Genomic DNA, 22,304 nt, shown 5'->3' with positions numbered 1-22,304 from the left:
TTCAGTCATTAGGTTTCTTCACAGTCTAAATATTTGCAAAAATATGAATAAAAATTTTCTCCCAACAAATAAGACACACATATAAAGAGATGTGCTTGCATGAGCATGAGTAATGTTTGTGTGTTAGTTTATCATTATTAAAACAAAATGTAATATTCAAATGCTTCTATTTCAGTTTGTGGAAATGTTACAAATCCACCCCAGCCTATCCAGAGAATCATTAAAGGAGAGTTTGCAGAAGAAGGAAACTTTCCATGGCAGGTCTACTTTGAGATACCACGAGCTGGGGGAGCACTAATTGGGGAACAGTGGGTCCTTACTTCAGCAACTGTAGCGGAACAAGATGGACTTACAATGTACATTGGGACAATCAATGTTGGAAGAGAAGCACTAAAAGCTGCCACTGAAATTAAGCCTGAAAAGATTTTTCTACATCCAAGCTATAACATAGTCACAGAAGGAGAAAGACGGTACAACTATGACAATGATATTGCTCTGATTAAACTTAAAGATAAAGTTAAAATGGGATACCAGATCTCCCCTATATGTATTCCTAATGAGGGAGAAGAGTTTGAGTTGCTGCAAGGAAGAATGGGCTTCATTTCAGGGTGGGGACGTACTGAAAAAGGATACCTGAGCCAGCGATTGAGATACGCACAAATTCCTGTAGAAAATATGAATACTTGTAAGCATCATATATTTCTAAATAAAAATCCAGAGACAAAGAAACTTGTTTTTACAGATAATATGTTCTGTGGTGGTCTTAAAGGTATAGATAGCTGCCAAGGAGATAACGGGGGAGCCTATGCATTTAAAAGTGATGACAGCACTTACTTTGTTGGTGGGATAGTGTCATGGGGGGTTGAATGTGGTAGTTATGGATTCTATACAAAGATGAAAAATTATATTGAGTGGATCAATAAAACTATTACTGAAAACAGTCATGCATAAATAGGTTCGGCAAATAGTAAATAAACCACTTGTTGCTAAATCATTGTAAAATTTGAATACAATGTTACATATCTATTGATGGAAATTTATTTTAAAAATACATGTGTGCATTTTATATACTGAGAAAGCAACACGTAGAAAGAAATGATGGTTACATATGATAAATGACTAAGACAGATTATGAATTAACCAGGCTTGATCAAATATAAATGTTTTTCAGCAAAAAAAAAAAAAAAAAAACTGAAATAAAATGAAACATCTGAAAGACACAAGAATAACAGATTGGGGATAATGCAAAAGATAAAAAAATGAATTTAATTTAATGGGCAAAGACACATCTACCACACGAAAAAAAAAAAAAACTTATATATAGATATATATACATAAATCAAGCTGAGAAACATGAGAAACATACCATGCAGGTATTAATGATATCTGTATTATATCAGTGAAAATATATCCTGTTATTTTGTCCTGCTAAAAAAATGTCTGTCATTGGGAAAAAAAAAACACGGTTTATTGAACTGGAACATCACATCTTCTAAAATGCATGTAATAGAAAAATAAATAGTGATGTGAAAATATTTGGAAAATGTAATGTAAGACAATAGTACTAGTTCATGACTGAATATGTATTCATAAGCCACTTTAACTATATGCTTAGAAGACTGCAATAAGTTCTGGAGCGCTGTGATGGTCATCTGTCAGGTATTCATCAAGGCACCACTTTTGCAATGACAGAAACAGTCTGTAAGAACTAATATGGTAGGTAAATCCTGATCCACTGTTCTTTTCAAAAGCTTTTTTGTTGTTGTTCATGTTTATGAATTATGAGACCACTTAGGTGATCTTCATAGGTTCATAGGTAGGTACTAGGGCATATACAAGCCCAGCCAAAAAGGTACCCTGGCTTTTGCCACCCAAGAAAATAATTTTCCTGCGCCACTGTCGAGCAGAGCCACAGAAGTGATCCCCAGGGTAAATTTCCTATTTCCCATCCAATCATCAAGATTTTTCTTGAAGAGTACTAATGAGGAGCTTTGTTTGATATGGATAGGTAGTTTACTCCAGGGAAGTCTCTGGGACAGGAATCTATCCCTCTGGCATATTCTGTTTATTGTGGTGACAAGGTTTAGGTCCCTAGAGCATGTAGCTCAGAGGGATTGGGACTTCTTTAAGTGGAGCATGTCCAACAGCTCTGGGTTTAACATAGCTTTGTATGTTAGGCAGAGATCACCTTGGAGTAGGCGATATGCAACGGAGTAAAGCTGGAGTTTTTTGAGATGGTCTGCATAGGGCATCTGTTTGAGGCTGGTAATCCTCTTTGTGAGGTATTTCTATCATCTTTCCAGTTGTTGTAGATGTCTTGTGAGGTACATACCAAAAGGGGCATTGTACTCTATAATGGGTCTAATGAATGATGAGTAGAGGGGAACAGTGACCTCTTTTTTTCTGGATGAGAAACCTTTTGTGATGAGGTGTGCCATGTAGGATTTCCTGACTACTGTGGTGATGTGATTATCAAAAGAGAGACTACTGTCCCCCTGTGTCCCAAGGTCTCTTATCACACTTTTGGTGTTAAGTATAATACTACCTATGTTGTAGTTCATGGATACAGAGTTTTTACCAAAAGGGATGACAATGCACTTTTTGGCATTGAGCTCGAGACCATGACTTTGACACCAAGCATCTGTCTCAGTGAGGCCCTTTTGTAGGATGTCCACATCGATTATGGCTCCTAGTTTGCAGTCATCTGCAAACTTTGTTAGCCAAAGACCTTCTGTGTTAACCTGTACTTCAGAGAAGTAGATACCAAACAGGAGAGGACCCAGGACTGAACCCGGTGGTACACCACTTGTCACTGGTCTGAAGTCAGATTTGGAGTCTGCTACTTTCACAGTGTGGGTTCTGTCAGTGAGCCAGTTGGCAACCCATCTTGTGACATAGGGATTTATACCTAGTTTAGTGAGTTTATCTATAATTCCAGAGTAGGGGATGGTATCAAAATCCTTGGCAAGATCTAGATAGGCTGTGTGAACCACCTTACCCTCTTCTACAGCTTTGGTGACTGCTTCCAAGAAGTCTATCAGGTTTAGACGACATGATCTGCCTTTTACAAACCCAAATTGGGTGGGTCCAGAGTTTGGAGATTACCAGTGTCTTTGTTTATAAGTTCCATGATGATACATTCCATGGCCTAGTAGACCAGGCTCATCAGGCTAATGGGGTGCTAGTTCCTGGGGTCCATGGTGGCTCCCCCCTTGTGGAGTGGGATAACCATTGCTGTGCGCCATTCAGTGGGCACAAAGCCTGAGGTGAGGCTATAATTGAACATGGTACTTAGGTGGGGTGCCAGTTCATTCTGTAGTTCATGTAGAACGCAGCCTGGGATGTTGTCTGGTCCCATGGATGCTGTGTTCTTGGCTTTGGAAAGTGTGTTTTTTACCTGTGCAGCCGTAAATACAGGAACTTTGCATTCTACTGGTATAGAGATGGGCTCTTTAGGGGGTGAGAGAGGGGTAAAGTTAGCACTGAACCTATCTACCAGGATGTTGGCAATATCAGTTCGGTCTGTATATTTAGTGCCATTGTGCTGTAACTCAGAGCAGATCTGAGTGTTGCCATTGAGATTCTTGACATAGCTGTAGAATGCTTTGTGGTTGTCTTTAGAATCAGTGGTGATTTTGTTTTTGTAACTAGCTTTGGAGGATTTTATCAGAGATTGCAGCTTCTTCCTGAGGCTGACCAGGGAGCTCCTCTACTCATGGGATTTTACTCTCTTTTGCAACAGTTTCTTCGTTCTGTTGTAAAGTTTGTTTATGGCAGGGGACCACCAGATTGACTTCCTTTTTTTGGAGGATAGCGTTGTGGTTCTGTTTGGGATAGCATGATCCATGCACTCATGTAAGTGCTTATAAAGTGCAATTGTGCAGGATTCAGTAGTCATAACTGTATTGTCCATCTGCATGGGTGTCATGAAGTTCACCACTTCTGTCTTAAGAAGCATAAAGTTGGCTTTGGAGAAATTTTTTACCATGGTTTCCTTAAAGGGGGGTGGGGGCAGGATGTGGATATCTAGGGTAATTAGCTTATGTTCGGATCGGACCAATGAGGCGTTGACTTCAGGTGTGGAACACTGGCCACTCATGTTGGTAATGACTAGATCTAGGATAGTGTTGCCCCTGTTGAGGTGTAGATAAGTTGATCCATGGCATTGGAGTTTATGAATTCCAGAAAGTATTGAGCAAAGGAGTTGGTACATGAGTAGTTTTCCCAGTTAATGGTGGGGTAGTTGAAATTGCCCTTTATTAGGGTGTTTGGTTGAACCCTAATATTTTCCAGTACATTAAAAAAATATGAGTGGGAATCCTGGGGCATGGCGGGGGATCTGTAGCAAGCTAAAATTTGGATTGCAGTTTTGCCCAGAGTTATTTGCACTTGCATAACCTCGGCTGCATTATGCTGAGCAACTAGCCTGGAGGTGTTGATATCCTTAATGAATATGGACACACCTCCGCCTTTGATGTTCCTGTCCAGGTAACATGGCCGAAAAGTGTGGTATGAGTTACAGCCTGGTAGTGCAGGGATGCTCTCTGGAGCCTTGAGCCAGGTCTCAGTCACTGCACAGATATCAATGTTCTCCATTTTAAGGAGTGCCTCGAGTGACTGCATTTTGAGATTTAGATTTCTAGCATTGAGTAGCATCACACTTAGTCTTTGCTTGCCTGTTCCTGTTATGGTGGTGAATTTGTCATTTGAACATTGCCTAAAAAGGCACTATAGGGGCAGCAAGAACCTTAGCCAGTATCCAGAATTCCAGGGGTGACAGGTGCAGGCCATCTCTGGCAAAGCATCGTGGTCTGTCGACCATGTCATCCCAGGCAGACAGATACTGGATCCCTTTAGAATGACACCAGAAGCTTAGCCAATTGCTGAAGTCAATAATTTTGTCCTTGTACTGCGGTATCATTCTGTGTGATGACAGAATGCTATTCAGGGCTAGGGACACGCATCTTACCTTTGCTGCTAGGGTCATTCATCTTACCTTTCCACACAGTATTAATTCACCTTACCTGACAAAGAATACTGGCATGTAACAACATTACTCTCCCCTTTTGTTTTTTTGTTTTTTGGTTACTGCTGAAACACAAGATCTGTTTGTGAAACTGCAGTCTGTAGCTGTTGAAAGATGTGACTACCATTAGCAGTGCATTATAATTTCTACAAAATTAAAATATATTATTTAGTCTATGAAAGATTAATGTTTCGCACATCTTAGCAGCAAAAATATATATGTATATAAAACCTTTTAGACTTAATACATGCTTTGTCTGAATTAAATTGTTTTACTAATCTCATAATGGTATTAGTCTTATTATTTAGAAATATAGGTGTAATTCAGTTATACGAATATGTTATATTTTTTGTCACTGTACTGTTAATTAGCTATAGTCTTGTCTTTTGGCTTATCCCGGTTAGGGGTCACCACAGCAGATCACCTATCTGCACACTGAATGGCAGTGATGTTTTTACAGTGTCAAGTTGCCAGCCCAGCACCCGACAATCAAAGAAGGCACAGACTTGCACCTACCTGCATGTCTTTAAAGCTCACTTGACCACAGGGTGGACATGCAGACTCCACACAGAAGGTACACCAGCTGAGAATGTGAGGCAACAACACTATCTGCTGCATCACTTAGCAGTATAGTCATTGTTACAAATTATATTGAATGGGGTGCATAAATATAATTATTTCTCAGCTATCTTTAGCTATGCTTAAAAGAATTACAAATTTATGGTCTGAGATGTGTTATTTTATTTCATAATAAGATATATCGTGCATTGTCAAAATGATATTAATTTTTGTATGCACTAGTTCATAGGTGTGCACTAGGCTAATGATCACTGGAGCCTTTTTAAGCCTAGTCATGCATCTCAAATTGCTGGCATAGATGGCACCCTCAGTGCCGTTTGTTCTCCCTTACATCAGTGACGGGCAGGTGGGGTAGTTCATTTAAATGCTTTATTGTACAAGAACACATCAGGATAGACTAAACAGCTATACTGTTTACATCTTAGCAGCTAACTTCAAAATGGCAGTCAGGCTTGCATGTGCTTACGACTTGTACACTTGTGAAAGCCCCTAAAAAAATCTTAAAGTGACATACACACACATTGATCTACATCCTCCCTCTTAAAAAAAGATTGCCCTTAATTTAATGACATTCAAGTTGAACATGCAATGATAAACTCATTAGGAATAATACAACGCTTATGTCCAGGTTGCTGAATATCTGAAATATGGCTTGGAAATGCAACCTGATCTAGCAACATAATACTTGTAACTAGATTCAGTAACAGGAAAAGTGTTCGGTAAACAAGTTGTAGCAGGATCTTCAGGATTTGTCTCTGAAACTGGAACACATGCTGGAACATCTCATGGAATTGGAACACTGCACAACTCACTCTGAGATAAAGAGTCTTTCTCACAGGCTATGTGCTGTGGTACAGGCTCAGACACCGTCCATAAATGTGTCCAATTCTGCTTAAATTCTGCTCCTTGTGATTTCACAATATATGATCCCGGCTCTGGGCAAATACTCTTCACGACTCCAATCCGATCTTAACCTTTGGACATTTGCATCCTTATCACTTCCTCTTGTAATGGATGAGCAGTTTGCTGGTCTTATCTTAGTAGGATTTTTGGATTAAGTGCTTCTTCAACAAATTGGCTTTGACTAATTTGTTCTTAACACATGGAACTGACAATTTACTACTAATGGGTAATGTGGCTCTGGTTTGTCTTGACAGAAGTCTCGGAACAGGTGAGCCAAGATGTTTATCATGAGGAATGCTTCTGAGATTCAAGAGATTCAGGAAAACATCAATATTGTCTCATTTTGACTTCTCTACTAATTGTTTTGCACTTTAAACTGCACGTTTTGCCAATCCATTTGACTGCAGATACTCTGAGCTACTTGTGACATGAGAAAAGTCCCACTGTTGGCTTGTAAACTGTGTGCCATTCTCAGAAATAACTGTGCAGGCTACCATGCACTGCAAAATGACGTTTCATCTTAGTAATGACTGTAGTGAATGCTAGATTAGGAAATAGGTCAATCTCAAACCAATTTGAGTAAGAGTCTACTAACATCAAATAATGTTGACCATTCCACTTGAAAATTTCGATTGCTACCATGGACCAAGGTAGTTCAGGAATTTGGTTTAGCTGAAGTGGTTCTGTCTGTTGATGCCACTTAGTACTATTGCATACTGAAGAAGATGAAAGTGCTTTCGCAATATCTTGTGACATAAAAGGCCAAAATACTAGTCCTCTCACCCTTCTTTTGTTACAGTCTGCTCTTGGGTGACCTTGATGCAAAATAGAAATGTACTCTTGTGGCAAGGACTTTAGAACAATGACTTTAGGACCTTTCATGACAATACTATTGTCAGACAAAAATCTCATCTCTGTATGGAAAATAAGGTTGCACTTCTTGAGGCAGAGTACATTGCTTTGACAGCCATTCTTGTTTGAAAAAGTAGTTGAGCTTTTGTAGAACTGGATCTGTGGCTGTATGATTCTTAAGCTCATCAAGATTTGTGGAAGAAAAATTTCTCACTTCCATGACTTCAAAATCATTAACTGAATTAGCAACCTGATTTTCATGATGTTCAGTGGTATTGCTAGGCAATTTGTACAATGTATCAGAAATATAAAAAAGTTTACCTTTCTTGTAGACAAGAATGAAATTATACTTCTGCAATCTCAGCATCATTCATTGCAATCTGGCTGGAGTTGTATGCATATGCTTTCTCAAAATAGAGACTAGGGGGTCGGTGGTCTGTTTTGATCTGGATAGGTTTACCATAAATATAATCATGAAACTTTGAACATGCAAACACAATTGCCAACAGTTCTTTATCTATCTGAGCATGCTGCATTTCAGTTTGGGTTAGAGTTCTGGATGCAAAGGTAATAGGTTGACCCTCCGGAAGAATAACTGCACCAAGACCAAATTTCAAAGCATCACATAAAAGAGTAACTGGCTTGTGGACATCATAGTATCTGAGAGCTGGTGGACTGGCAAGGACATTAAATGCTCTCTGGTGCTGTTCTAACCATGACAAAGATGCATCTTTATGAGTCAGCTCTCTGAGTGGGGCTGATATTTGACTCAAGTTTGGAATTAACTTGCCTAGGTAGTTAACCATGCCAAGAAAATGTTGCCAGACTTGAACATTTTCTGGAGGTGGTATCTTGAGAATGGCAGTTTGTTTAGAATGGTCTGGTTGCAGGCCTGAACTGGTGAACAAATGACCAGCATAAGTGACTTCTCATAGCCTGAATTTGCATTTCTGGGGATTCAGATTAAGATTCACTTCATGAGCTCTTTCAAGAACAAGTCATGCTCAGCTTCACCACTACCTCCTATGAGTATGCTGTCTACTATAATACCACAGGGATACCCAGAAAAAGTTGCTCCATTACACGCTGAAAGACTTCACTAGCAGAATTTATCCCAAATGGCATTCTCAAAAATCTGTACCTGCCAAATGGGGTACTGAAAGTAGTGAGCAATGAGGATTTTCTGTCAAGTGAAATTTGCCAAAATTAACTCTTTGCATCCAGGACAGAAACAAACAGTGGTGTTTGGCATAAGAGTGTCAGCTTCAATGATGAGGTCTTTTTAAAGCTTTTATATGAGCTACCATCATGGAAGATACCCATTCAGCTGGTTCATCAACTGGACAAATCACACCTGATGGTGCACTGATGCAGCGGTAGCATTGTCACCTCACAGCAAGAGGTTCTCTGGTTTGATTCTTGGCTGGGATGCCTTCTGTGAGGAGTTGGCATGTCCTTCCTGCATTCATGTGGACTTCCTCCGGGTGCTCCGGTTTCCTCCCACATTAAAAAGACATGCGTCTGGAGCATTTCTCCCTGGGCCTTCACTCAAATTTGGCTTCAATCCAAGCTGGACTTTCCCAGTTAACAAATATTAAATAAATAAAGGAATAAATTGTTGCAGCCTTTTTTATCTAGCTCAGCTTTAACTCTGTTCTGCACAGTTACTACAACTTTCTGTGCTGGCCTGACAACTGGGCTGATATTTGGGTATAACTTCATGGAGTATGCAACTGGAAGCTTGGCTAGTTTGTCTTCGAAGAGATCAGCATAGGTAGAAAAAAATGTACTGGGCAAAATTAGAATAGTGGTCTTTTAAGCTAACATGGAAGACTTCCTTGTTAAATGAAAGCAGTCCCATTCTCAAACTGTCTCTGAACCCTAATAATGTCTGTATGTGCCTCTTTATCAGATAAAATAATAAGCTGTAGCTTCTCACAGCAGAGTAACATGAAAGCACTACTGAGCCTTCAGTCTAAAGCTCTTCACCATCATAAGCAATATGCTTAGCACACTTTGCCAAATCAAGTTTCTTACCAGCACAAACTCTAGCAAATATTTCTGCAGGCATAACATTGCACTTTGAACCAGTGTCAACTTTGAGCTCTGAGGGTTTGCCATTTATCCTAATAGTACAAAATACTTCATTTTGGCCAATAAATCAACTGCATTAACTGTTTCACCAAGCATTGACACACCATCAGCATAAAAAGTATGTGACACAGGGTCGCAGCTTTCTAATTGGCCAATTCTTTTCTTGAAATGTTCCCATTTAATGAAATAATGTGCGCCTTTTGATTTACAAAATCTTTTGAAATGCTTCCACTTGCTACACGTATAGCATTGTTGACCAAAAGCTGAGCATTTTTCTCTTTTAGACTTGTGATTTCCACCACAATTACAACAGTTGGCAATGAAACTAGGTTATGGCCCTTGTTTACCCTTATGCTTGTTTGCTGACTCACTGTTGTGCTTCACTAAGGCTGTGCAAACTTTGGAACTTGCTGAAAAGCTCTGTGATTTGCCAGCGAGTGCTGCCGGGATTACAGTAGCTGCCATGTGCTTGGGCCTGTTTCTCTTAACCACGTGATGCATACTATCAACATGAGGCTTAGAAGTTACTGGAAGCATGTATCTCACATTTGTAAGCATATTTGCATGCTTTTCTGTGAGATCATATATCTGACAAATACAAATAGCCTTATTCAAAGTTAAATCAGTGTCACAAAGCAAAATCTTTGTTACAGCATCCTCTTTAATACCACACATGTCTATCCGCTATCACCTCATCCTTTAAATTACCAAACCTGCACATTTTAGCTTTGTTTCTCAAGTCAGTTATATCTGCTGCAAAAGTTTCACCAGGCATTTGATCACTTGTGTAAAATAAGTGTGGTTCCATTGTAATATTCATCTGGAGGTTACACATTTCTCTAAATTAAGCAGAATAAATGCGTTTGTACAATCATCTTTATCAGAAAATGCAACCTGTTTGAAAATATTGTACTCTTGCTCAAACACTCTTCAGTTCTCTGCAATATTATTATAAAATACAAGTGGAGCTATTTCAAAATCCATCTGCCATGTCCACAAAGTATGCACAAACACACTGCAAATATAGCCTTTTTTTAGTTATATACAAACTACTTTGCGAGCTTGTAATAACATTCAAATGCATAATAAACTTTTGAAATGCTTTACTTTGTGAAATATACTCTGAAATGGCTGTATTTTGCAAAATAACTGTACTGTAATACTGCACAAACATGCAAACACTTCATACACTACACATAATATGGATAGTCTCAATTAATTTGAAAAAGTATGAGCTTGGCGAAAATGGGGTAGTTTTCTTTATTTTATATGTTTTATGCAATGCAGACTTTGGGCCGGATTCACAAAGGCTTGCACGGAGTCTAAGAGTAGAGTAAGACTCCAGCCAGCCAACATGTTTGCCGAGCGATCCAGGAACAGCCGGCAGGGGCAAAGAAGATATAGGAATAGGAATAAGGAATAGAATAGGAATAAGAAATAGGAAGAGAGCTCCTAAAACGACTCTTGCACGGACAGTGTTAGTTTATGCAAATTACCTCATTTGCTGCTGAAAGCTATGCAAATCAGGTAAATTTGCGATCCAGGAAACACTAACCTGTCCGAGTAAGAGTAGTGTTATTTGCAGAAATGTACTCGGTTGGCAACTGAGTACCGTTATGCAAATAGCAAAACGGAGCTATGACAGCTCCAAATAAAAGATGCATCCAGTTAAGGAAGCATGCCAATGGCCAAATATACAGCCATTGGCATTTTTATCTGCTGCAAAATAATTAAAAAAAATTTTTTTCCCTCGATCTCAGATGTTTAAGCGTAGCACAGCGCCGCACAAACGTGTGGCTCTCTAAAAAACAGAAAAATAAAAAAATAAAAGCCACAAATAGGGATTTTATTCAAAATATTAATCTGCCATGCAGGTGAATGGCAGGCTGAAGACAACATGGCTACTGAGTAGTGGTTGCTAAGGGAGGAAGCTCAGTCTGACAGATGCAACCAAGCATTAGTAGGAAATCCTATGCAAATGAGTATAAGGATAGTGAATCCCAATTTTCCCTGCCATGTGAACCATGTCCCTAGAGTGTAAGAGTAGGATTAGGGGAGTAACAGAGTAGAAGATAGATGACATCATGAGGGGGTATGTATCAAAAAGACTGTAAGCTTATTGGAGAAGAGTGACATGTGTTTGCTGTGAGTTACTCAGGACTGGAAGAGGCGTGTCTACAGTTGTCTAAACTGAAACCCAGAAACCGAAGGTGTACGCCGTGGCTATCACTAAAGTTTCTTGCAAAGCTGCTTACACTGTGTGCGCGTGCCTGTAAACCTGTCTAAGCCTGTGCGCGTGTGTGTGTGCCCGTGTAAGCCTGAGTAAGGCTAAGCCTGTATACATGAATGTGCACCCGCCTAAGCCTGTGTAAGCTTGTGTAAGCCTGTGTGAGTGCATGTGCACGTGTGTGCATGTGTTTGCGTGGCACTGCCCCCTGAGGAAACAGAAATGGGAAAAGGAAGGAAAAGAAGTAGTAGGAAGTTAACTAAGGAGAACTAGCAGAGCTGACGTGAAATCAATCAGAATCAGCCAATTACACAGACAGTGCACTAGCCCAGCCAGCCCTTAAAACTCTGCAAACAACATTCCCCCATGTTTTTCTCAGAAACACTGCAACACTCCTGTCTGCAAAGAGAAGTGAAAACTTAAAAAGCTTAACTGAGACAAAAAAAATGTTAGGGACTGCCATTGCTATTACAAGGCGACATGTGCAAGATGCTGAGGGTGGTGCCAATGTGAATGCTGCTGAGCAACCCACAGTGAGGAGACAGAGAAGAGTGTACAGACCCAGGGTAACCTACCAGGGACTACATGAGCTGAAGATAGTGGAGCGCTATAGAGTGGACAGAGAGCTCCTGCAGCAAACTGTTGAGCTGTGCAGGCCACGCCTCACACACAGAACCAACAGAGGGGAACCCATCCCAGTGTAAGCCAAGGTATGTGTTGGCCTAAGAGTACTAGCAACAGGTACCTTCCAGAGACCACCTGGTGATATGATGGGGATTTCACAGGCATCAGGATCCTGGGTACTGCACCAGATCCTGAATGCCATGTCAGCACGTCGGTGATCATGTATATTTCCCCAATTCCCATGAGGTATTGGCCAGCAATATGCATCTCTTCCATCAAATAGCGGAATACCCTGAGGTAGTAGGTGCAATTGACTGCACGCACATACACATCAAAGCACCAGCTGGTGAGCAGTGTAGGGCCTACATCAACTGCAAGGGCTTCCACTCCATCCACTGCCAGGTCATGTGTGATGCCCAGGGCATAATACTGAATGTGTGTGCTGGCTGCCCTGGAAGCTACCACAATTCCCATATCTGGCATCTGTCGCAGCTGTACCAGACATTTGCCAATGGGGACATCCCTGACGGTCACCTAGTAGGGGATGCTGGATACGCACTGGAGCCATGGCTGATGACACCCATCAGAAATGCACACACACCTGAACAAGAACTCCATAATGAGGCACACGCACAAACACGAAATGTAATTGAGCATGTGTTTGGGATGGTCAAGTCACGGTTCAGGTGCCTGGACACATCTGGTGGACCCTTGCAGTACTCACCAACTACATGTACCCAAATTGTCATGGTATGTACCATGCTACACAATATGATCCTGCAAAAACAGCTGCAGCAGGAACAACATGGGGCAGGGCCAAACAGCCCCCCAACATTGCCAAGGCCTGCACAAGCACAGCGTGACTCGGAGGAGGAACAACCTGAGCTTGCCCCAGTAGGCAGAAGGAGGTGTGCCCAGTATGCCTTGGCCTTGGCAAAGAGGCAACACATAGCAGATACATTGGCTCAGTAGGAACCCTGGAAATGATACCTCTCTCTGACTCACACATAAAATAAAAGGGATGCCTAACTTGACACTACCTGTTTCCAAACATGTATAGGGAGTGTAGTATGTGCATCTGGCATAGGCAGCCCTGCAGCACCACCTGAGGCATGATTGCCATGTTTTAAGCAATATAAAGCAGTGCTAAGAAGCTATTACCAATCTCTAGTATATGTAAACAAAATTACTCGTGCTAACTAGTGCAACATTGAGCAATGTTGGGCAAGGTCGGGCAAAGTTGAGCAAAGTCAGTTAAACATGCTCATATCTGCTTTACTGTTCCTTAAGCAGTCTGGTCTGCCCAGCATGAAAATAAGAAGCAGTGACAGAGCTCGAACCCAGGATACTGTGCACTATAGTCACAGTACTGAACCACTAAGCCATGATAGCATTTCAGTGGCACTGACACAGCAGGACAATTGTACACTAATGCAAACACAAAGAAATGCTCTATCGTGTCCCTAAAGAGGCAAATGGGTAACCTCCCCCACATGCCTATGCAGACAGAGAACATCAGGCCAGGCAGTGTGATGTGGGTTGTGTAGGCTATGAAGTCGCAAGCTAATATACATGACATTGGATGCTAAGATCTGTAGTACAGTAGTATGCCTCAAGCCAGTATGATAGGCAACAGTACAGACTGAAATGGTGTCCTGTACATAGCAGTGCAGGCATAGCAAATGTGTATAAGTGTCAGGTGAAACCCACATCCTATGTACACCCACAGTAACAATCAGGTGTGCCCCCGGGTAGAAATGTACAAAGAATAGCTGTCCCCCCTGTATGTAGAAATGTTGATAAGTCTATGCAAAGTGTCTCATGGAAGCCCTGCAGGCACAGCATGATCCCTGTTGATCTATGACACAAAGGTGAGCCCTGCTGTAAAAATACAACTTGATTTACCATACACATATAGTATAAATGTCTATACCGGGCATGCTCACACACTCCAACAAATGCAGTGGATTTCATTCAGCATCACACTGAAAGGTCATACTGGGCATGCTCACACACTTAAAGAAATGAAGCAAATGTCAGGCAGCAACATACTGAAAGGTCATACTGGGCATGCTCACACACTTAGGCTAAATACTGATGTGATAATAAGGGATTTTTGGACAAATGTGGATAGTCATCTCTACATCCAGAAAAACATTCACAAACTGGTCAGAAAATCATGCTATGTGTTCACACAAACTGCCAAGGTCTGTGCATGTAGGTCAAAGGAGGTTCCCACTACTCAGCAGTCATCAGACCTGTCAGAGAGTACCACAACACACTTGCAATGAATCTGACTAGGCACGTTCAGCAGCTAGAAAGACCAATGAAGTACCTTAGCAAGGGGATTACTGGCCTCAAATAGTTGCCCCATGCAACAAGACTGAATGTAACCCAATCTGTACTCTGTTGCATACTGTCTACTTAGGAGATCTCTGCCCAACAGACAGGTCCATGTCATGGTTACACTCAGATCTGTTCTGAGTAACAGCTCAATGGCACTAAATGTACAGAGCCAACTAATATTGACAACATCCTGGCAGATAGGATCAGTGTTAACTTTACCCCCACCCCCACCCCCACCCATGAACAAGCACATCTCTACAATGAAAGACTGCAAAGTTGCTCCCATCACGGCTGCACAGGTAAAAAACACTCTCCAACATGGAAGGTCTGTGGCTACTGAAGTTTCCAGAGGACTGCAAACTAGGAGCCATAATTGTAAACACTATAGATGTGGACATCTTACAAAAGGGCCTCACTGAAACAGATGGCTGTTGTCAAAGTCATGGGCTATAGCTCAATGCCAAAAGGTGCATTGTCATCCCCTTTGTTAAAACCTCTGTAGCCAAGAACTACAACATAGGTGGTAGTCTACTTCACACTGAAAGTGTGACAAGAGACCCTGGGTCACAGGTGGAAAGTGGATACAACTGTGATAATCACATTCCCACAGTAGTCAGGAAACCCATTTATGTGGAACACCTCATCACAAAATGTGTCTCATGCAGAATAGAAGAGGACATTGTTCCCCTCTACTCATCACTCACTAGAACTATAATAGAGTACAACGCCACTGTTGCTATGTACCTCACAAGACAACTACAACAACTGGAAAGCCAGCAGCAATACCTCACAAAGAGCATTAGTGGCCTGAAATACATGTCATACACAGACCATCTCAAAATGCTCCATCCGTACTCCCTTGCATATAGCCTACTCAGAGGTGTTCACTGCCTAACATACAAAGCTATGTCAAACACAGAGCTGTTGGATATGCTCCACGTAAAACAATCACAATCCCTCTGACCTTCTGACCCAAAACCATGAGTGAAATACAAAAGGAAGGGGTGTATCCATTTACCTTATCGATACCCACACCTTCAGGTTAGTGGCACAGCATGAGGCCTTGGAGACCATGCAAGTGCAACTAACATTGGGCAAAGCTCCCCATCAGATTGTATCCTGCTACAGATACTGTACCTTGTCTCAGGAATCTCACTCAGTATTCCAGAGAACAGTGGAAAATATAAAGGTCCTATCAAGCACCATTATATGAGGAGATTACAACTACCCAAACATTGAGTGGTGGAATTACTCATGTAAAACGGCCTTTGCCCAATTCTTCCTAGAGTTTAAAAACTCTAACACCCTTGAACAGCTGGTCACCATGCCCACCAGAGGTGACAATATACTGGACATGATCATCACCAACACGGGGTACCAGTGTTCCACAACAGAGATAAACCCCTCGCTGGTAATATCAGCTCATTAAGTAATCACACTGGACATCCACATCTCAACCCCCCCACCCAGTCAATGAAACCACTGTGAAGACATTTGCAAAAGCAAGCTGCACACTTCCCAAGACCAAAGTAGAACGTTCCGAAGACCTCTTGCTACAGGATAATGGTATACAATCTGCAGAATCATTTACAAGTGCATCCTATGAGCATCTACAGGGATGCATGGAATGAGGCATCACAAATAAAACCAAGATGCACTCCTCCAAAAATAGGACAACAACCAGGTAGTTGTTGGCCATAAATAAGCTAGACAACAGAAGGAGGAAACAAACACATGATAGATCCAACTTCACTAAAGGAAAGGCATCACTGATCATTATCAGGAAAAAATAATGATCGCTCATAAAATAATCCAAGGACAGTTTCTAAAGACAAATAGCCAAGGAATGTATGAATAACAACCACAAAGCCTTTGGTAGCTATACCAGACATGTAGGTGTCAACTTCCAAATATGCTGTCAGCTACTGAAAAAAGGAAAGAAATACACCAAACCAACATTCATTGCCCACATCCAGGGGGACAAGTTCAGTGTAAACTCCCCCCATCACCCCCAAAAGGGCTTGTGTCCATCACAGAAGGATGCAGAGCCCCAGACGTCATGGACATGCAGGTAAAGACTGCCTTCACCAAAGCTAAGAACACAGCATCAATGTGACTGGATGGTGTCCCAGGCTGCATCTTACACTAGAACCATAAGGAACTACACCCTCACCTACATTCACTGTCCAGACTCAAGCGTACCACAGGCTATGTACCCAAAGAATGGCATACACTAACAGTCATCCAGCTCCACAAAGGGGGTGTCACAACAGAACCTGGAAACCATTGCCAAATATGTCTACTCAGCTTGGTCTACAGAGCTATTGAGCAAATTGTATTGCAACCCATAAATTGAGACATTGGAGACCTCCAGATACTGGACTTTACACAACTTCGCCTTGTTAAAGGCAGATCCTGGCTCCCAAACCTAATTGACTTATTTCAAACAGTTACCAAGGACATAGATGGAGGTGAAAGTATTCCACACAGCCCACCTGGACCTCACAAAGGACTTTCTACACCATTCCCCACTCTGTCATCATGGACAAGCTTACCAGCTTGAACATTAACAGCTATGTCACAGGATGGGTGGCCAAGTGGCTCACAGATCAAACACACATATTCAGAGTTGTGGGTGCCATGTCCAACTCTAAGCCAGTCACAAATGGCATCCCACAGGTCTTGGTACTGTGACCCCACCTGTTCAGTAGGTACTGCTCAGAGGTACAGGCAAGCACGGGAGGTGCATGGCTGAACAAGTTTGCAGATGAATGGTAACTGTGGTCCATAATCGACTGTACGGCTGACACAGACATCCTCCAGAAGTGTCTTACAGAGACAGATACCTGGTGTCAAAACAATGCCCTCAAGCTAAATGGCAAAGAATGCATGGTCATCCCCTTTGGGTAAAACAAAGTGCACACAAATTACCACAGAGGTGGTAATCCAGTATGTACGGAGAAAGTCATTATGGCCCTGAGGACACAGGTAGACACAGGTAGATAGTAAACTTTCCTTCAATGTAGCCCACCTAATGTCACCTAATGTAACCCACTTTGTATAGTCTGATGATGTCACCATCCTACAAATATACCTGTGGAAAGGCAAACTCACAGTAATGTGGACTCAAAACACCAAAGCGAGCAGGAAATATGTGACAAAAGACAGTTTAATGTTGTTAGCGCTTTCGGAAATAGACTGTGCTTTTCCTTCTTCAGACATAAAACACTCACATTCAAATGTTTTTAAAAGAACAAATCTAGTGTTAATTAATTAATTAGCTGAAGTGAAAAATCAAGATTTAAAGTGAAATACTCTATTACGTGGCCACTTCTAAATAGTTGCAACCAAAAACAGTTGCATAAAATCCAGCTAAACAACCCTTAGTTTACAGAAATTCATAACAGCCTACATACGTACATTTTAAATACAAATCTAAAATAACAATTAATTTATAATTAATGAAATTGTTACTAAAAAATCTAAAATGCATGTTCAACAAGACACAATGTGTGTGTACCAATACTAAAGGGAAACTATCAGTAAGAATAATTTAACTTTTCTAAATTCATATTTTTAAAGACAAAAGCTTTAAAAAACATTTAATCGAAACTGTTTCATTCAACCCTGGGGGCAAATATGCTGCAGTGGAAATTTGCCATCTTAATTCTTCAATTTCCAAATTGATTTGCCAAGGGCCACCTCTCACATCTACGCTTATGTGCTTTAATACTGAAAACTTAAAGGAGTGGTCTGGGAAATCATCAATATGCCTAGCCAATGCGTTAGTTGTATCCCTCTCACTTATAGCATACAGATGTTCATAAATACGTTGCCTTAGTTTCCTTTCAGTCTTACCGATATAGAAAGCTTTACAAACTTGGCAGCAAGCGCAATACACCACTCCTTTTGTGTCACATGAGAATTTACCCTGGGTTTTATAAAACCTGTCCCTAATTTTAAATTTATGATTCAAGTTTAAGTGCTTACATTGGTGACACCTTCCACACTTAAACATACCCTTGTTTTTATTATTGTTAGGGGATGGGTTGGTGGAGTATTGCAATAACATTTTTAAGTTTTGCCCTCGTCTAAAGGTAATTTTTGGTTTGTCACCAAAGGCTTTGTATAGAGACATATCCTCTATAAGGAGAGTCCAATTTTTATATAAGGTCTCCCTAATAAAAGAGTGGTCTAAATTGTATGTACATAAAAAACTTGTAATATGACAGTTGGTGTTACTAGGTGGAGAAACCTGTACCTCCCCAACAGGAATATCAAATTCTTCCCAACCCCCAGTTCCTAGTAATGGCTTAAAGCAGCCAGCATGCCGTTTAGTGATTACCTCTATGGAAATGTTAGAGACTAAACTCGGCGGGTAACCCCTCTTAAGAAACATTCTTTCAAGCAGACCACATTCTTCAATGAAATCAGCATCATCTGAAATCATTCTGGCTGCCCTCACCATCTGCCCTTTAACCACTGCTCTCTTTTGGTGGTAAGGGTGACAACTGGAGAAATGAAGGAAAGAGTTGGAATACGTGGGCTTCCTATAAATTGTGCTTTTAAATCTGTTTCTAACTACGTCCTTATGAATACAAATGTCAAGAAAATTAATAGTTTCATTTTCCAAATTGAATGTAAACTCCAAAAAATTGGTTGAAGCAGTGATTAATTTAATAAAATCTTCTACTGTTTCGCCTGGGCCTTTCCAGAAATAAACATGTCAACTTGGTATCTTGTATACCAAGCGACATTGTTCTTAAACATAGTAGTTTGGAAAAGGATGGTGGTCTCCCAATGTGCCATTATACAATTGGCAAAACTACCACCACAGGGAGATCCCATGGCTACCCCTGATTTTTGGAGAAAAAAATCCCCCTCAAGCCACATAAAGTTGTTAAACAAAACTAACTCCAACAAAGTAACTACGATGTAAGTGATATTGTTGTCAGTTTTCCTTGCATGTAAGAAATCTCTTATCCACTCTATCCCCAATTCTTGGGGGATCACGGTGTACAAGTCCTTTACATCAATAGTCAATAATTTATAGTCCTGTTTAAAAGGGATGCTGCTGAGTTCCATTAGAAAACTGCACGCATCTTTACATATTTGGTACTCATTCTCTACTAAAGGCCTTAAAATACTGTCCACATACTTGGCACAACCATAGGTAATTGACCCACGTCCGTCAACAATGGGTCTAAAAGGGGGGTCAACAAGCCGCTTGTGGATCTTAGGGATGCCAAATAAAGATGCCAGCCTAGGGGCTGGCATGGTTAAAAAATTAAGCAAATCTAAATCAATTACTTTTTCAATAAAAAGTTTGTCTAATGTGGCCCTAATCTTACTATAGGCCATATTAACTTCATTAAGACAAACTTGTTGGTAAATCGAATTGTTTAGATATTCAGCCATACAAGAGATATAAGTACTGTGATTCATACAAACTAGGCCACCTCCTTTGTCTGGCTTCATCATTCTAATTTTACAGTCATTCAACAATCTAATAAAGTCACGTTCTTTTTCACTGATGTTATGAAAGCCTTTCTTGCCTTTTAAACCAGTGTCAACAAAAGACCTAAAATCCAATCCGCACATTTTCTCAAATGCCAGAACATTAGGGTGAAGAGGTGGATTAAAAATGCTAGAGACTTGCAATGAGTTAGAAAAACAGGAGGATGAGCCCATAATAGCATTTAAATTAATCTTACGTACAAAAAGTTTAAGGTCCACTATTGTGTTTACTAAATTCATTCCAGAGTCAGGAACGAAGGACAAGCCTAATGCAAAGAAGTCAATAATATCCTGAGGGAAAGTTAAATCAGAATAATTGTAAATGTGAAAGTCACCAGCAGAGTTGGAAAGGATTTGAGGGTTTAAAACCCCATTTCCAACTACCTCCTGCGCTGATTCCTTCATTTCCGCATGTGCCCTTGTTGGTTGGGCTGTCTCAAGTTGTTCTGACCGTTGGCCTGGTGTGATGGAAAACCCTGTTGTGAACTTGCTGTACATTGATTGTTGTTGTTGCTGTTGCTATTGTTATTATTATTCTTATTGCCAGCTGCCCGGTTGTTGGGAACTGAAGGGTTGTTCCCATTGTTCCTAATCCTTTCACTTCTTCTTGGCAAATTCTCTTCTGTATAACTATCAGGATTGTGTTCACCAAGATCACCCTCTTCATTGCTAACAGCATTTTCATTAGAAACCCTCTGAAAACTGTTGCCCAAAACTGGTGGGGGTGGGGGGTAGGCAGTCCCAGAGGAATACTGCTGAACGTCTCTTGCAATTTTCTTTTTCTTAGCACAAGCCAACTTAGTGATAGTGGCCTCAATACTGTTGAAAATCCTCATATATTCGTATTTGTAACGAGGAAAATGAACACTCAATGTTATGTCATGTTCTAATGTTTCTAGTTCACTTTTACAAAGCAAAACTTGAGATTTGTAATGTTTAACCAGTGTTTTAATAAACTCAAAGCCCTGCTTATTGAACATCTCCAAAAGTTCAAGGTGGGACTCGGACTGGTTAACCAACCCGACAGGGTACCTCCACTGCCTGAGCCCTTTAGGTATAATTTCTTTGCTCAAGCATTCCTCCAAGTATGATATTTCTAGCTGCAGTTTCCTGCAGCGAAATAGCTTATAGTCAAATAAGTTAATAATAGATGAAAGATTAGTGGGTGTGTTAACTTGCATTGAATTAGAAGTAGATACATGATTATCACAGAAAAAATTCTCGTTACCTAAGAAAGTCCCAAGAGTTGGTGCCGACTCAATAAGATTCCTGTTGTTGCTTATATGCACAGGCTGGTTAGAATCTCCAGTCGGAAGCATTGGCTGCGTGTTTCTACCAGTTTCAGTTGTGACCCCATGGTTTAAATCACGATTTCCTCGGTGGTTGGAAGATGGCAAACTCCCATTGCTAATACAAGGTGAAATCACAGTACCGACAGGTACGTTAGGCGGAAAAGGTTGCTGCGTGCTAGAATTCCCTTGTTTGGCAGAATCTGCCAGACTCTCAACTTTCTGTATTAAGCTTTCTACACGGCCCATGAGAACTTGTAAAAGGGCTGTGAGATTACCAGCGGCATTCGCCTCTCCAGATCCAGAGCTTACATTACTCACATCATTAAGAACAGGCTCTTCTTGTGAAAAAAGAGAGCCTTGTGAACCTGCTTCACCTTGGTTTGCCATAAAGTACCAAACAAACACGAAAGGCAAAAAGACAAACTTGGAATCAAAACACCAAAGCGAGCAGGAAATACGTGACAAAAGACAGTTTAATGTTGTTAGCTTTGAAATAGACTGTGCTTTTCCTTCTTCAGACATAAAACACTCACATTCAAATGTTTTTAAAAGAACAAATCTAGTGTTAATTAATTAATTAGCTGAAGTGAAAAATCAAGATTTAAAGTGAAATACTCTATTACTTGGCCACTTCTAAATAGTTGCAACCAAAAACAGTTGCATAAAATCCAGCTAAACAACCCTTAGTTTACAGAAATTCATAACAGCCTACATACGTACATTTTAAATACAAATCTAAAATAACAATTAATTTATAATTAATAAAATTGTTACTAAAAAATCTAAAATGCATGTTCAACAAGACACAATGTGTGTGTACCAATACTAAAGGGAAACTACCGGG

General features: G+C 40.6%; 1 protein-coding gene across 3 annotated transcripts in view; it reads left to right on the top strand.

Moving 5' to 3' along the window:
- LOC122808704 (complement C1s subcomponent-like) overlaps positions 1–1,535 on the top strand; it is a 731,464-nt gene extending 729,929 nt beyond the window's left edge. For all 3 annotated transcript variants that reach the window (XM_044079693.1, XM_044079692.1, XM_044079694.1), the window contains one exon: positions 176–1,535. In XM_044079693.1, the coding sequence (XP_043935628.1) occupies positions 176–951 (776 nt within the window). In that variant the 3' untranslated portion in view covers positions 952–1,535. The remainder of the gene's footprint in view (positions 1–175) is intronic.
- The last annotated feature ends 20,769 nt before the right edge of the window (positions 1,536–22,304 follow it).

Source organism: Protopterus annectens, chromosome 8.part0 (genome assembly GCF_019279795.1).
Source record: "Protopterus annectens isolate FY-2018-M chromosome 8.part0, PAN1.0, whole genome shotgun sequence".
In the NCBI taxonomy this organism is placed as follows: Eukaryota; Metazoa; Chordata; order Ceratodontiformes; family Protopteridae; genus Protopterus; species Protopterus annectens.
The sequence above is the reverse complement of the archived record's forward strand: the minus strand, read 5'-3'. Positions and strand labels throughout refer to the sequence as shown.